This window comes from Schistocerca piceifrons, chromosome 3 (genome assembly GCF_021461385.2).
Source record: "Schistocerca piceifrons isolate TAMUIC-IGC-003096 chromosome 3, iqSchPice1.1, whole genome shotgun sequence".
Lineage (NCBI taxonomy): Eukaryota > Metazoa > Arthropoda > Insecta > Orthoptera > Acrididae > Schistocerca > Schistocerca piceifrons.
The window spans coordinates 158,749,884-158,766,868 of record NC_060140.1 but is presented as its reverse complement, the minus strand read 5'-3'; the positions used below and the strand labels follow the sequence as shown (position 1 = coordinate 158,766,868).

Below are 16,985 nucleotides of genomic sequence, written 5' to 3'. Positions count from 1 at the left end.
ACAATGTACGAGCGAAACCATGACACTATTCCGGACTTTCCCAGCAGTTACTGAGTCACATCACAGTACTTTCACGTTAGTCCAAGAGTTTCACTCTAAGCTTTGTGTCGTACGTATTACCGAATGGGTACAGTAGGCTTACTCTCTGCTGTGCAAGTATTTTGACAGAAACGAAGGAAAGTAGGTTAATGAATTGATGAAATCATGGAATCATTGTCACTCTGCAACTAGCCATAGGAGACTTCAGAACACATACACCATAATACTGAAAAATATCCCAGAGCAACGCGAGAACTTTTGGCAGGGTGGGCTGGCCGGGGTGGCCGAGCGGTTCTAGGCGCTACAGTCTGGAACAGCACGACCGCTAAGGTCGCAGGTTCGAATCCTGCCTCCATCATGGATGTGTGTGCTGTCCTTAGGTTAGTTAGGTTTAAGTAGTTCTAAGTTCTAGGGGACTGATGACCTCAGATGTTAAGTCCCATAGTACTCAGATCCATTTGAACCATTTTTTTGGCAATGTGACTCGGGGTCTCTTTGTACTAAGTACCCGTTTCCAGGCATTGCTGAATGCGTACCCTACATCTCTATTCACGTTGTTGATACACATTCGAATTTCCAAAGATTCATTGACTATACTCGTATAATCCCAGCAGTTCTAACTGTGGTATACAATCCGTGTCAGCTTTGGTATGATGTTGTGCTTATTCGCATGTTTGTACTTTGGAACAGAACGTACTCCTGTTTTTGGTATACCATTATGTTCGTTACAACGGAGGAGGAGGAGGAGATTAATGTTTAACGTACCGTCGACCACGAGGTCATTAGAGACGGAGCACAAAAGCTTTGATTAGGGAAGGATGGTGAAGGAAAGCGGCCTTGCCCTTTCGAAGGAAGCATCCCAGCATTTACCTTAAGCGATTTAGGAAAATAGCGGAAGACCTAAACCTGAATGGCCGGACGTGTGTTTTAACCGTCGTCATCCCGAAAGCAAGTCCAGGGTGCTAACCACTGCGTTACCCCATTCGGTTCGTTACAGCATCACTTAGAGTTAAAACTGTCTTCTCTTCTTCTCCTTCTTCTTCTTCTTCTTCTTCTTCCTCAATTCAAGGAGTTGACTTATAGCCTGTTCCGTCTTCACAAAATCCACCTTAGTCTACATCTTTCCATATCTCTCTATCCGTTGAATTAGTTGTCTATAACATGTCTCTCTATGCTCTCAGCCCATTCTATCAATATTCTTTTTCATTTTTTATCTCGTAATCTATTCTTGCGTTCATGGAAAATATCTCATTCTTTCCTAATTTCAAATTCGAATGGTTCCAATGGCTCTGAGCACTATGAGACTCAACTGCTGTGGTCATTAGTCCCCTAGAACTTAGAACTACTTAAACCTAACTAACCTAAGGACATCACACACACCCATGCCCGAGGCAGGATTCGAACCTGCGACCGTAGCAGCAGCGTGCCTCCGGACTGGTGCGCCTTGAACCGCACGGCCACCGCGGCCGGTAATTTCAAAATCCCTTTCTTGATCTCTCACAGAACGTCCTTCTGCGTTGCCAGAAAATTTCAGTTAGGCTGACAGTATCCTTATTTGTTCTTTCTTAGTTATTGTCCAACTCTCACTTCCGGATGTGAGCACAGGTGGATTTATTAGCTGATTTGCTATGTATAGTGCAACATATCATTTCAGTTTTCTGTAACTTATTGTAGATACCAATACCATGTTCGCAATTATATAATAGCCTAATGCCTAAAATTGAGACACCTGTTCAGCTTATTTTCCATTTAGCACCATGTTAGAAAGTACTGGACGTTTTCCATTTATTTTTTGTAAAGCTTTACCAAACGTTTCCGAAATTATTTGGTCTTAAGGAAAGAGTACAGTATTTGAATATGTGCAGTTAATTTTATTTCTCGCATACCTTCTTGCTTCCATAGTGTCGTCCATGTATGTGTTAAATAAGGTGGGTGAGCGACAGTACTCTTCTCGTGCTTATATTTTAACTACTGTTCGTTCTGTTCGCTCTTTCCCTCTATCAATTAAAATTTCTTTATTTAAGGACAAAATTTTATCACTTAGCATAACTTCGTTTTTCCGTTATATTTCATAGTATGTACCCGTTCACTCTGTTCACAATCTACAAATGCACTACAAGATTCCAACTTACATTCTCGTCTACAACAATACTGTAGTCGCAGCATGATCATCCTTTTCTGAAACCTTTTGCTCCTTCCACATGAGCACGTCAGCCATTCTTTTGCGTATGTTATTAATTACTTGTGCATATAATTTATAGCTAGGATTCAACTGGCTTATTCCACTACAGTTTTCACAAGCAGATCTAGTTCATTTTCTAAAGAGAGATATTACTTCTTCTACTCTTCATAAGGTGATTACCACCTCTCATTTCCAACATTTGTTTAATAAACGCAACAACAGAGGTCCTGCATATTAGACAAGGTCTTCATAAATGTTATCTTGTCCAGCTAGTTTTCTATTCCTCATCTCCTATAGTGTTTCTTGTACCGCCTCCAAATGTAATATTGTCCCCTTGTTGTATTTCATCAACTTCTCGTTGGACATCGGTCGAAAAGTATCTCGGTGACAAGTAAAACCATCTAACCCTCCCGTTTAGCCAAAATGGCGTATGGGACAAAATCAGCTCTCTTCAGGAGACGCCAAAGCAGATCCGATGAATAATCGCAAGGGAACGGAAAAAAAGTTTAGCGTCTCTTAGATAGCGATCAGTTTGACTTTAAAAACTGTAAACGCACCATAGAAGATAGCTTTGCGCTGGTAAAGGATACAAGAACTACAAAAAATCTTAACACTTGCCTAATATTTTTTGACCTAGTGCAACCGCTCTAAAATGTAAATTTGTGCAAGGTGTTCGATTTTCTCAGAAAAACAGATGTAAAGCACAGGGAAAGAAAGAAAATATTGTTAATCGGAACCCTGGAGGAAAAATTAGAATGGAAAAGCAAGACTGAAGTAAATGAATTGGGAACGTTGTAAGACACGGAGATTCAGGAGTGTTATTAACACACAGGATGAAAGGAAATCAAAGAGAAGATTTAGTGATGAGCTTGGTTTCTGCAGTGAGAGCGAAGAAGTATGACTAATTTATAGAGACCAAATTGTCTATTGAGTGTAAACAGAAGAAACATGAAAGTAATTAGGACTAACAAATACGAGATAAGTGATGTAATTAGCATCGAAATTAGGAACCCAGAAGCAGACGAAATGCACTTTTGAAGCAAAATAATGTATGACGAACAAATCAAGGATGACGTAAAACCGGGTCAGAACATGCAGAGAGAGTATTCCTTTCCACACGGAGGCCACCACTATCACATTTTAGCCTTAATTTGAGGAAGAAATTTATGAGAGTGGAAGTCAGCAGCGCATGACTCTAAAGAAGTGAAGCATCGACTGCGGGGAACCGGAGAATTGGGGAATGAAGCGTTTGAAACCTGGTACTGTAAAAGGGCGCTGAAAACTGGGCAGACTCATATGATGAGAAACGAGGAGGTAATCCGCAGAATTGTTGAGGAACGTAGGGAGAATATTGACAGGAAGGAGAGACAGAATTTTACATGTATTAACACATCAGGGAATAACTTCCATGGTATTGCAGGGAACTGCAAGAGGTTAGAACTGTAGCGGAAAATAGATATTGGAGAATATTAGATTGGAGCATGGTCAACAAACAACTGAGGGTGTAGCATGCAAGTCATGAAACACAAGATCCTCTCCAAAAACAGAATCGCGACAGGAACATCGTACTATGTTCCATCGTTTTGTAGAGTTATATGAAGCACACCTTGGCGATATCGTCTTTCGGCAACCCAAGAGCACTAACGGTTTGTAGCACCATGTGAACCTTAAGTAAGGCTTATACTATTCGCTTTCATTGAAATAAACTGCTAATCTAGTGTAATAAGAGATAATGAAAACAATAGCAAGTGAATTATTCGTACCAAGTACGTACACTTTTTGACATACAACCCGGTTGGCGGCAGGTCACCGAAGAGCTTCAGTCCGCGCCGATCGTGATATGCAGAAATGACAATACACTTTAATTCCGGCATCACTGTAGGCTGTGGCATTTTCTGGAGCAAGTCTTGTCCTCTCTTCGAGCTGCTCGGCGACGGCTTCACCCGTGGTATACCAGGATACCACGTGTCATCTAAATGCAGTAACTCGCAATCGCTACCACAATTAGCCTGAATTTTTATAGCACCTTTCGTTTGATTTCTGAAGTCATTATTATAATCTGACACACCGGTAATAATAGTACCGTCCCACAAAATTATTGCAATTTATTTCTTGGCCGACTGTCTGCACTGAACGCCAGATCCACCAGAGCTTTCTGAGACCTGTTAGCTCAGAACCGATAGCGGCTGCTGCAGAGGCGCTGCAATTCCTCGCCTTCTGCCGTTAGCGTCAGCTACTGATCACCGCTCTGGATAGTATAAAACACTTTACTGTTTGGTACGGTAGGAGCTATTAGGGAGTGGTAAGGCACCGGGCTAACGTGGATTCAGCCCAAAGCAATAATAACATCAATTAAAATTTGCAACTCAAGCTCGATAAATGTTTGTGATAAAAAGTTTAAAATGCCGGAGGCTATTTCCCGGTCCATGTGGTAACCTTTAAATAAATTCATAACAACAAAGTGACACCTCGTCCGCGCAGTGGGGGCTGCCGATACTCTTCAGCCCAAGTAATGTAAATTATGACTGGTTACTTCAGTGCTACAGTTATACAGGGTGAAATGTATTTAAACAGACAAACTTTGGGAGGTTGTAGGGGACATCAAAACAAATATTTTTCCCTAATGTCATTTTTCCCTATGAGGATTATTTAAACCGGTGGAGGCCTTATTACGCTCTTCAGTTGTTAGAGGTCGTATTACAATCATCAGTTGTTGAAGGACGTATTACGCTCTTCAGTTGAAGGCAACTGCTATCCACCAGTGTAGTAGCGTATTGTCTCCGTTTACTAATGGAGCGATACAACTGGAGTGAGTACACTGATATGGTTGGTGCGTACTACGTAGCGCACCGCAACGGACGAGCTGCACAGCGGGTTTATCAACAACAATATCCTAATCGCCGTATCCCGCATCATACGACATTTCATGCTGTGTACCAATGTCTGCGTGAGACCGGATCGTTTAGAAGATTGCCTGGACAGGGACGCCGTCGCACGGTAAGAACGCTGCAATTTGAAGAAGCTGTCTTACAGCATGTAGAGCGGCATCCTTCAATCAGCACTCATGCAACTGCACGTAAAATGGGGACGAATCAGACGTATATAAGAACAGTCCTTCAAGAGCAATTGTTACGTGCGTTTCACTTACTGCGTGTCCACAACCTGGAACTAGTTGATTATCCATCCAGAGCGCAGTTTTCGCAGTGGTACCTGGGACAGTGTGAAATGCATCCTACATTTATATCCTTTGTATTGTTTACCGATGAAGCAACGTTTTGGAGTGATGGAATCTTTAACATGCACAGTTAGCATGCTTGGAGTGAGGCTAACCCGCATGCCCGCATGACACAGTTACTAGCGCACATCAAGTGCAGTTCTGTGTTAATGTGTAGGTTGGTGTTGTTGGGGATTGTTTAATTGGGCTGTATCTGCTACCTAGGCCATTAAATGGCAGGCAGTATTACAATTTTCTCGCCAGAGCATTGCCAATATTGCTGGAAGACGTCCCGCTCCCTACAAGACAACGCATGTGGTCCCAACATGACGGGGCGCCGGCTCATTTCAGTCGTCGTGTGCGTCGATTCCTGGACCGACGGTTCCCAGACACGTGGATTGGCAGAGGTGGTTCTGTACCATGGACTGCTCGATTCTCACTTTTTGTGTGGGAAACAATTCAGGACACTCCTGATGTTTTTGCCCGTGTTAGTCAGAACAGGATCCGGCAGTGTAACCTTTGTTTTCTTGTCAATGGAGACATTTTTGAAAATCTACGTAATTGAAATTGGGTTGTGTTAATGTGTTGTCTCTTGGTCATACAAAAATGGAAAAGTGTTTGTTAGATTAATTAATTTGCCACCAGAGAAATCTTCCTCTACCGGTTTAAATACTCCTCATAGGAAAAAATTACATTAGGGAAAAATATTGGTTTTGATGTCCCTAAAACCTCCAAGAGTTTGTCGGTTTAAGTACTTTTCACAGTGTATACTTGACATGGCCAAACTTTGGCTTGCAGTAGTTTAGTGTCACTCGCTTCTGAAGAAGGCCAAATTATTTTGGCTAACCCCTGGGTAAAGTTAGGTTTCTATTTGCTACTGAGGCTGACATGTTACTTGTTCTAAACGCTTTTCTTTGTCGTCGTCTTTGAGCTTCTGCACTAGCTCCAATTTGAATGGTTTCATAGACAGCTTCTGTCGCAGGACTTTCCACACTGTCATTGGAGTCGTTTCAAGTTCAAGGATACAGGATTCACTGATTTCTTTGGACTCCTTATGAATGTCTCTCGTACGCGCTCCACATTCACTTAACTGACACTCTCTTTGCCGGGCACAAGCAACCGGTCATAAGGAATTTGTTGTTCCAGTGGTAAATGGCCTTCGTTGTTGGTGGCTTCTTACCGTACTTGGCTGTAAACATCCGTTAACAGCTGTGGCGCACTTGTTTTTGTCGAACTCCAACATACAGAATGCTAGCTCCTCACCTTAACTCGCCATGTTTGCGACTAGCGCTGACTATCGGCCAATTACCAAACTACGCTGTGGCGGTATATATGAAAAAAATAAAACTTTTAGAGTTCAAGTTAAAAATGACAATATAATATCTGTACAATATTAGATTCTTGTGCAATAAATATTTGACGTCAGAGAGTAGTAAATCAAATTTCTCATTCTAAGGAATAAATTGGATGTATGACTACTGAAGTAGAAACAAACAAGAATTGATGGTCAAATATGAGTTGTATGCTTTCATCTGTTCTTTTATTTGTTCATTGCTTCTGTAGTTTCTTCCATCTTTTCTGATACGGACATAACGAACAAATTTCAGATTTGTACCAGTGACATTTCCTTAGATTGTATTCAGAGACACTGTCCTCTGTTGTTACTGATGTAGCGTGATATTCGTGAACCAGAAGACTACGGGTACCCAAGGGCAGTTGCCAGGAGACATACGACACGGAGGATTAAAATTCCTCATTTGACTTGTGACGCCTAGAGCTCAATTAACTCAACAGCGATAGAAAGTCGAAAGACGCAGCTTTTGCACGAAAATTCGGAATAATTTTCAAAGAAGCTACCGTTTCAGGAACTAAGCACACAATGCATTGCTGCAGTAAACAGTGTCTCAATCCTATAATCATAGCTCAAGTATGTGCTTCGAACGCAAAGACGAGGGTAGGGGTCGCTCCTGACTAAAAAGACCTCCTGGGAGCCAAATATGTTTACTATACTAACTCAGGATGATATCCTAAGTCGGAATCTTTCCGAATATTTCATCGATATATCAATGAAAAGTTCAAGGTAATTTAGTCCGATTAACCGTCGTTATGACAATAGAGTTGCCAAAAAATTGCTAAGGTTTTGCAAAATCCTCACTATGACAGTGGCATGAAAATTCGTTTTCGTTGCTGGAATCATCCGTTCTCGGATCCGAACATGACAGTGATTTGCGGGTCTGGTTCACATTTTCCTGTCTTCTCAATGAAATACTCCAACTGGTCCTCACTCAATATATCACTCCGAGTTAGTATTCTATTTCGAGTCCAAGAAATACGTTCCATCTATAAGGTAGCCCCGCTCTCATCTTTCACGTTGCAAGGTATTTTCCTCAGCTGCGATTATGACATTGAGAGAGAGTTCACCGCAGCAGTACCTTTTCCGTATAATTGTAAAGTGCTCACTTCCTGAAACGGTAGTTGCTTTTGGTGAGGAAGCTCTATCTTCTTACTTCCTTTCACTGCTACATTAACTGAGCTGCTAACGGTCACTAATAAGTGATGAATCCAAACCGTCGGTGTCATACGTCTCCTCGAAACATCACAGGAGTAGCCTTGGCCATCTGCTTCGGTATCAAACAAGAAGGGAAAAGTTACATAAGCAATGAGGAAACTTGTTAGTGTGCATTACCTATGGTATAAATGGAGATGGAGAACGTATCAGTGTACACAATTTACTTCAGTTTTGTTTCTGCTTCAGCAGTCGTACATTCGTTTTTTTTTGTTTTTTTTTTTTCCTCTTGGAATTCACTATTTGATATACAGGGTGTTTCAAAAAGAATATACATATTTCGAATGCATATATTTATTAATCTTTAAGACATACGAATATGGAACTTTACACACATATTATTACGAGCTTCTCAAATTCAGATTATAGATGTTCAAAATGCTCTCCATTAGCGACAGGAACGACATCACATCGATACCAAAATTCCTCCCATACTCGGGCAAGCATATCCTTCGTCACTGAGGTTATCGCAGTACGGACTCGGATCTTCAACTCTTCCAGGTTTTGTGGGAGTTTTTTGGCGACTCCAGTGAGGGGGTGCCCCGTCTCGTTGAAAAATGAATTTGACTTCGTGCAAACTCGGAAATAACCAGTATTGTAACTTAGCGAGATACTGCTGACCGTTAACCGGGTTTCAATCAAAGAAGAGTGGGCCGTAAACAGGTGGTCGGGATATCGCACAAAACACATTGACTTGATTTTGAAGGACTACGTAGGAAAGCAGATTAAATTCGTGCACCCATTCGGAGGATCAATCTGACATCTCCACCCAAAACGTCCTTGCGCTGTAATCGTGGAATTGCACTTCGCAAACTCGAGAACACAAAATGATTTCTGCTGCCGAGTATCCATTTAAAACACATGACGGTTACGAAGCAAAACAGAAGACAACTGACATCTAGCGGCTATTAATACAAATTAGACAATGTATTCGTTTCCCCAATAGCCGAGCTGAGGTGAATCGATCGATGGTTTGGACAAGATAATACATTTTAATCTCTACACACGTTTTGAAACACACTGCGACATGGTTGTATTTGTCTATTATCCCTAATATCTCCACATTTTCGTGGTATACTTGATAATTTAAGCGTGTTTGACGCAAGACCGGACGTAGAAACAGTCCACTTGGAATCAGCGGTCCGTATATGTCACTGTTCCCTGACATTTTGTACAAGTTCGTATTGTTCATATTTTCAGCTTTGACAAAATAAACATTTGCCATTTGCTATTTCTAGACACGGCTTGCGGGAGCAGGCTGTAGTTAGCAGTGAGGACGTTGTGAGCTCTCCAGGAAGTTCTTCATATTGCTACTTCATCTGAGACTTGGAAATACTGCTAACGATGTCTGGCAGGACGGGGTCGTTTATTCTCATTCGGTCTTGTAGCTGAGTGACCGTGCTAGACTCTCGCTATTATCTCTTTTCATAATGACGAAGTAATACGAGTAGTCACTGCGCTTATATAACACCGAGATCATCATTAAATTTTTAGATATTACGAACGTCATACCAAGACAGTTTCAACTAGTTGTGTTTTTCATGATGTGGAATGTCAACATTAACTATCACCAGACCAATGTCAGAGTGCCAAACGATGCAGTATCATACACTCCTGGAAATGGAAAAAAGAACACATTGACACCGGTGTGTCAGACCCACCATACTTGCTCCGGACACTGCGAGAGGGCTGTACAAGCAATGATCACACGCAAGGCACAGCGGACACACCAGGAACCGCGGTGTTGGCCGTCGAATGGCGCTAGCTGCGCAGCATTTGTGCACCGCCGCCGTCAGTGTCAGGCAGTTTGCCGTGGCATACGGAGCTCCATCCCAGTCTTTAACACTGGTAGCATGCCGCGACAGCGTGGACGTGAACCGTATGTGCATTTGATGGACTTTGAGCGAGGGCGTATAGTGGGTATGCGGGAGGCCGGGTGGACGTACCGCCGAATTGCTCAACACGTGGGGCGTCAGGTCTCCACAGTACATCGATGTTGTCGCCAGTGGTCGGCGGAAGGTGCACGTGCCCGTCGACCTGGGACCGGACCGCAGCGAAGCACGGATGCACGCCAAGACCGTAGGATCCTACGCAGTGCCGTAGGGGACCGCACCGCCACTTCCCAGCAAATTAGGGACACTGTTGCTCCTGGGGTATCGGCGAGGACCATTCGCAACCGTCTCCATGAAGCTGGGCTACGGTCCCGCACACCGTTAGGCCGTCTTCCGCTCACGCCCCAACATCGTGCAGCCCGCCTCCAGTGGTGTCGCGACAGGCGTGAATGGAGGGACGAATGGAGACGTGTCGTCTTCAGCGATGAGAGTCGCTTCTGCCTTGGTGCCAATGATGGTGGTATGCGTGTTTGGCGCCGTGCAGGTGAGCGCCACAATCAGGACTGCATACGACCGAGGCACACAGGGCCAACACCCGGCATCATGGTGTGGGGAGCGATCTCCTACACTGGCCGTACACCACTGGTGATCGTCGAGGGGACACTGAATAGTGCACGGTACATCCAAACCGTCATCGAATCCATCGTTCTACCATTCCTAGAACGGCAAGGGAACTTGCTGTTCCAACAGGACAATGCACGTCCGCATGTATCCCGTGCCACCCAACGTGCTCTAGAAGGTGTAAGTCAACTACCCTGGCCAGCAAGATCTCCGGATCTGTCCCCCATTGAGCATGTTTGGGACTGGATGAAGCGTCGTCTCACGCGGTCTGCACGTCCTGCACGAACGCTGGTCCAACTGAGGCGCCAGGTGAAAATGGCATGGCAAGCCGTTCCACAGGACTACATCCAGCATCTCTACGATCGTCTCCATGGGAGAATAGCAGCCTGCATTGCTGCGAAAGGTGGTTATACACTGTACTAGTGCCGACATTGTGCATGCTCTGTTGCCTGTGTCTATGTGCCTGTGGTTCTGTCAGTGTAATCATGTGATGTATCTGCCCCCAGGAATGTGTCAATAAAGTTTCCCCTTCCAGGGACAATGAATTCACGGTGTTCTTATTTCAATTTCCAGGAGTGTATTTGCTACATGACGCCACTCTCGTCTTGTGCGTTTGCTGCTTCACCTCTGGATGGACTGCCGGTGTGTACAACCTGAGTGTTTTTTTTTTTTTTTTGTTCTACCACACAAAGAGTCTCAATGGAATTCAGTAACAAAACGCTAAGAAAACCTTTGCATTTCACCAACTGCAGGGTCAGACGTTTTCATCAATTTTAATATTTAATCGTAAACCTTCCGCTGTAAAACAAGGAACTTTATTCAAAATTAGTTGTGGTTTTACTATTGTTGTTGTCAATCGTTCATTCGCAATAACTTTTCAGTTGCTGTTTGGTCCCTATACACATGAGCAGTTAATCTGGAAGAGTGGAATGTTGGGTGTTTTGCTATGCAGATTACGTACATTTATACTGGTGCCTCATTTCCAGGACAGTAAGATATTACCAGAGGAAGAGATGTCTCGTCCGATGGCGTAAGACGAACTCTACATCAATTTGCGCTGATTTTACGTGACGACGGATAAATTTTTGTCGCCGTATATTGATCAATAGTCTAATAAGTAGTTTCAACGCAGCAAAAACTATATATAGTTACGAATTTGTGACCAAGACCAGGTTTACCATTGGCTATCCTGCTGGCTATATTGCTACAGCTGTAAATGGTGGACTATATTTTGTCCCGATGCTGTTAGAATGTTTTCGCATCTACGGAAACTAACATGGAAGTTTTAGGCACGTGTTTCACTTGTGACTTTCGAATTCGGGTCCAGTTCGTAAATCTTCGGACAACCTCATCCAATACGACGTACGACCAGGAATCCCGTCTACTTTACGAATAATAATACCGTACCACTAGGGCCTCCTGTCGGGTAGACCGTTCGCCGCATGCAAGTCTTTCGGTCTGATGCCACTTTGGTGAATTGCGCGTCGATGGGGATGAAATGATGATGATTAGGACAGCACAACACCCAGTCCCTGAGCGGAGAAAATCTCCGACCCAGCGGGGAATCAAACCCGGGTCCTTAGGATTGACATTCTGTCGCGCTGATCACTCAGTTATCGGGGACGGACACTTTGCGAATACCAAGCAACAACACACAATTAAAACGCTGTAAATATTCAAAAGAAACGTCAATGACACGGACTTGGATGTATTCATCATTTAGGGACAAAAGAAAGCAGCCTAGTTAGTAGAGATATATGGCTAAAATGTATGAAGGTACACATTTGAAAACTACCCATTTATACAGTTTCTTGTCCGTGCTAATGAGTATAATTTTCAGTTTCTCGTCTTCATAACACTCAAATGAACTGCTTACTGCGTAGCATCGAATAATTAGTGGGCTGTACTAACAAAATGTCAGGTTGGTTTTTTCCAGAAAGACTTTTCAACAGGAAATGTTATATATGGTTTCGCAGATAAAATATTAAATGCTCTGTATAACCGAACATAAATGGCGTTAAAGATATTACTCATTAATGGTATCGACGAGATATCAAACAGTAATCTTTGTTCCTTTTCTGTGGATGAAGATGCTTCTGTGCAAGTATCTTTGCAACAAAAGCTTAAATCCTTTCACAAAGATTTTCCAAGCGATCGTTTGACAGTAAATAATAGGTTCCATTAAGTCTCGAATTATTTATAACCCGAATAAATAATGTAACGATATCAAATCGAAATAAACTCAGCCTGGTTCTGTTGGGTTCAAGGCAATCAGGCGTTTCCAGGACGTTTATTTGTAGCTATACCCGTGACGTCGTATACATGCGATTTGTTTTTTTTTTCTTATATAGCTTTATGTGACTAACATACGCTCACCGGGAATTACACACGCTTAAAGCGATATGGTAAATTGCGAGGAATAATTTGTATTCTGCCTGCACCACACCCGTTAATGTTTCGTCTTCTATTATGTTATGTTGGAGAGAAGTGACTTTCATCTTCTGTTGGTGAATGTCTCTGAGCGGTGAGATAACGGATGACGTTCTCGGTTACAGTTATGTCACAGCTCACTTTCGCCAGCAGTTTCCACAGAGCGAACTAAAGCCTGATGTTTTGGAGCTGCAGCAGATCCCGCCTCACGATCTTCATTGCATTCTTGAGATCACAGAGTTCTCAGTTTCTTAGCCGTTGTGATGCATTCAGAAAACTCAACCAGTTTCAAGGCATTTTGACTCGCAAACAAAACAAAATGAGCATGTAATAAGTAATCATCGAAATCACAAAGAATACTTAACAAATCTGTTTGCCTAGCAAAGAAAATAAATAAAAACCTAACGCAAGAAGCAAAGCAACGTTGTTAGTTACTTATATAAAAAGAGAATCTATGAAATCCATATGCAGCAATAAATGTGGTCGCTCTTGTATTTATACGAAAATGCCTCTGTCCGCGAAATAAAGAATCTGTCGTAGAAAAGAAGTCAAATTTAACTGTAACCTATCGAAAGAAGAAAGCAATGTCTTTATGTTTATAATACACTAAGCGAAATTAATAAGTCTGTATTTCCTAGCAAAGCAAATTGGCTCTTCATTCATATTCATAAAGGCAAGAATGGGGCGCTTAATTCTGTCAATGTCGTAAACTTCAGAAAATAAATCTGCCACCGAGTGAGAAAAAGCTACCTGCGCCATCTGTTGGCTGTTTGGCGTCCTATTAAAGTAATGGCGCTATCTATCAGCTCTTTAAAGTTCTCCACAAGGATTAAACGTTTGAACGACCAAGCTGGGAGGAGTATTTTAGATAAAACTTCGAACTAAGATACCTTTTCTCCATGATCCAATTTTTTTGTTTTGTTTTAGAATTAGTGTTTTCAGGAAGATAAACAGATACAATTGATTTACGCAAATTTTTACATCTCAGTGCCTTTCTTCTCCTTGATCCAACATTGATGAAATAAGACCTATACGTTGCCCAAAGCTACACTCAAGTTACCTATAAACAGCCCATGAAGCTTCCTCTACCAGTTTTGGGATTAGCGTGTTCGAATAGACAGACACAAATGTCGGTTTTTACAGTTTTATAATTTGTCTGGATGTAGCAAGTGTATGTCTAAAGAAAATAAAAAAAAACATTTTCAATGTACGGTACCTAACTACAGTTCAGTTTTTGCTATTTCTCTACAGTTATTGTAAATGTCAGAATGAACGTGTGCACTATACGATTTTATATTTTCGATGCTAATCTTAGTAGGTATTTCGCAGGATCATGGCATGATAAGCACGTTTTCTATTTGTACGTTTCACATATCCTGAATATGAATTATACTGGAATAGTATCAGTGACACTACGCCATAAATAATCCTCTAGTAGCTACAGTTCAACGTCATTTAACTGTTGCGTACGTTGTGTAGTATAGCACGAAAGATTATCTTTAGATACTCTATAGCCAAAAATTCAATAATTTTGACTTCGACATATTGAATAACTACGTAAATTTTCGCAATATCTTCCTGAAACCGTAAACATTTCTCATGTGATTTAGAGATACGTGTATAAATATCAAGTTTAAAACATGTGTGTCATTCATTGAGACAGTAGGTAAAAAGTAAATATAGCAATATTTCTCAGTGACCAAGAATGGTTCACATTAATCTCAGAATATATATTGAGAGACCGCCAACGGCCTTGCGGCAGTTGCAACACCCATTCCGTTCAGATCACTGAAGTCAAGCTCTGTGGGGCTTGTCTAGCAGTTGGATGGGTGACCGTCCGGTCCGTTGAGCGCTGTTGGCAAGCGGCGTACACGGAGCCCTTGCGAGGCCAAATTAGGAGCTACCTGATGAGGAAGCAGAGGCTCCCATCACGGAAACTGACAACTGCCGGGAGAGCTGTGTGCTGACCACATGCCCTTCCACATTCGCATCGAGTAACGACGGCGGTGACACGGCGGTCGGTCGGTACCATTGGGTGGTCGTCAAGGTCTGTTGGCACCAAGTTTACTTTTATGTAGTGAGAGGTCAAGATTACTCCACAGAATTTGTAAAACAGTTTGTATGAACGTAAAGCTTATCTCTTTTGCATTTCGTGAAGCCAAGATCAAAAACTTATTGTGAGAGGATTTCAAAACCACACCTGTGCAGTGACATAACCCGGTATGTTACCTTTGGGAAGACAAGTGACAAGTTTCAAGTCATGGTCCGACACTCGTCCTTAGTCGGTCGATAAGTTTGTAACTGTTTACATTGCCCTGTAGAGTGAAAGATAAGTTGCAGAATTTCAGTACTGTCACTTTTTAATATAGAAAAACCGTAAAGACTGTTAAAATAAGAGCTCAGTGCTGTAGACATTCGTGACAGAACTGAAAATTAATGTAAAGAAATTGGAAATGTTTCAGAGTCTGATCTTGTTCAAGTAAACCAAGTTTTTTTCTTTTTCTCTCCGTGTTATGGGTATTGTCTTGACTCGCAACTATGATTAGCTTCGCTAACGCTCTTTCTCTTTTTCAGAGTGACAGACGGACGCCCTACGCCATTCTCGCAGCTCTAAACTTGGGGACAGCGGTTGCAGTATCATTTCTTCCAGAATCTGCGTTGCAGAGGTTACCAGAATCATTACAGGACGCTGCCATCTTCGGCAAAGACCAGAAGTACTGGAGCTGGAAGCCAAAGCCAGCTCCACAGTACGCCATGGCGTAAAACCGTTTAGGGAGGTCGTTAAACGATTCTGTCGTTTACGTACTTTTTCTGAATAAAAGTGCAGATTTGTACCCTGTTTGTTAGCATAGCTGAAGACTACGCCAACATAATGGAAGAATGTGAGATGACAGTTGTCTATAGGTCTACATGATCATTAAATACGTCGCGAAATATTTCTTGACAGCGCACATGCTTCATAATTTCCTATAATAAGTGCTATCGAGTAAAATAATTACAAGTTTTAGCAAATAAATGGTATCAGTCAAGAGCAGTTTCAGGCGAGAATATTGCCACTGTTTGCAAAATTTTGAATAGCTCAGAGTGTCACCTGTGTTCTGAAATGCAGAACCACGTGTTGTCTTAGGAAGTAAATTTTATTTATCATGAGTGGGAGGAACCAAAATGATACAATGCATCTATTGAAACGATTTCATTCAAGATTATTGGTGAACATGTCACATAATATACGATTACGAAGGAATGTCGCTCATTATTTACGGTCATTCATTTGAGTTCCAATGTGTCTTTCCTAAAGTGCTATGTTAAAATTCCCTGCCAGACATATTTAGTCTACACAACACTTTAACATTGAAGACATGATACCGGTGCTCCAGGTTTTGTGTCTCCTTATTTCGGTGTTTATTGTGTATTTATTTATTTACACGAATTGACCAACTAAGGACCACGTTACAAATTCTATTAAGGTCCACTTTCTTCTCTCTCTTCTCTCGGGTTGCTCTTCTACCATTTTTTCCAGATGCGCAGCTGTTAGTTTCCTGTTCGTCTTTGGTTTTGGAGCGTCCTGAAAAACCTCGAATTCAGTTGTTGCCGTTCTGTTCTTGTCCCCATTCATTGCGTCGATTTCTGTAAGTCCAAGTTCACCGAGGTCTTTCTTTATCCCTTGCAAGCAGGAGTTGGCTGTTTTCTTCTGTTGAATAATATTGAAGATTTTCTTCTTTAAACTGCCATCATCCATTCTCACCAGATGACCAAAGAACATCAGACTTGTCTTTCTCATTTCCGTTGCGTGTGGATTAATAGATTTGCTTCTCATGGCTCATCTTTACTCATTTTTCTCCAATTTTTTGTGTTCCCCAAGACTCTTCCTCATAATTACTCTTACCTTCTTCTTGAGCTCATCTATTAGTCCTTTGTTCTTGAGGGAGAGTTTTTCTGCTGCATATTGAACTTATGTTCTCGTCACCGTATTGTAGTGTAATAACGATGCATTTCGAGACAGGCATTTTTGGTAATACAGCCTCTGTGTTTAATGTGTGTCCTCGTAAGTTAAGCTACTCGAAGTTTGACACCTTTTTCTATGCCAGTATCGGTTATTGT

The 16,985-nt window shown here is 42.0% G+C and overlaps 1 protein-coding gene across 1 annotated transcript in view; it reads left to right on the top strand.

Annotated features, from left to right (window-relative positions):
- LOC124789886 (solute carrier family 22 member 7-like) overlaps positions 1 to 16,029 on the top strand; it is a 167,804-nt gene extending 151,775 nt beyond the window's left edge. Inside the window, exon 9 of the mRNA XM_047257407.1 lies at positions 15,459 to 16,029. Within this exon, the coding sequence (XP_047113363.1) occupies positions 15,459 to 15,647 (189 nt within the window). The 3' untranslated portion in view covers positions 15,648 to 16,029. The remainder of the gene's footprint in view (positions 1 to 15,458) is intronic.
- Positions 16,030 to 16,985: the final 956 nt, after the last annotated feature.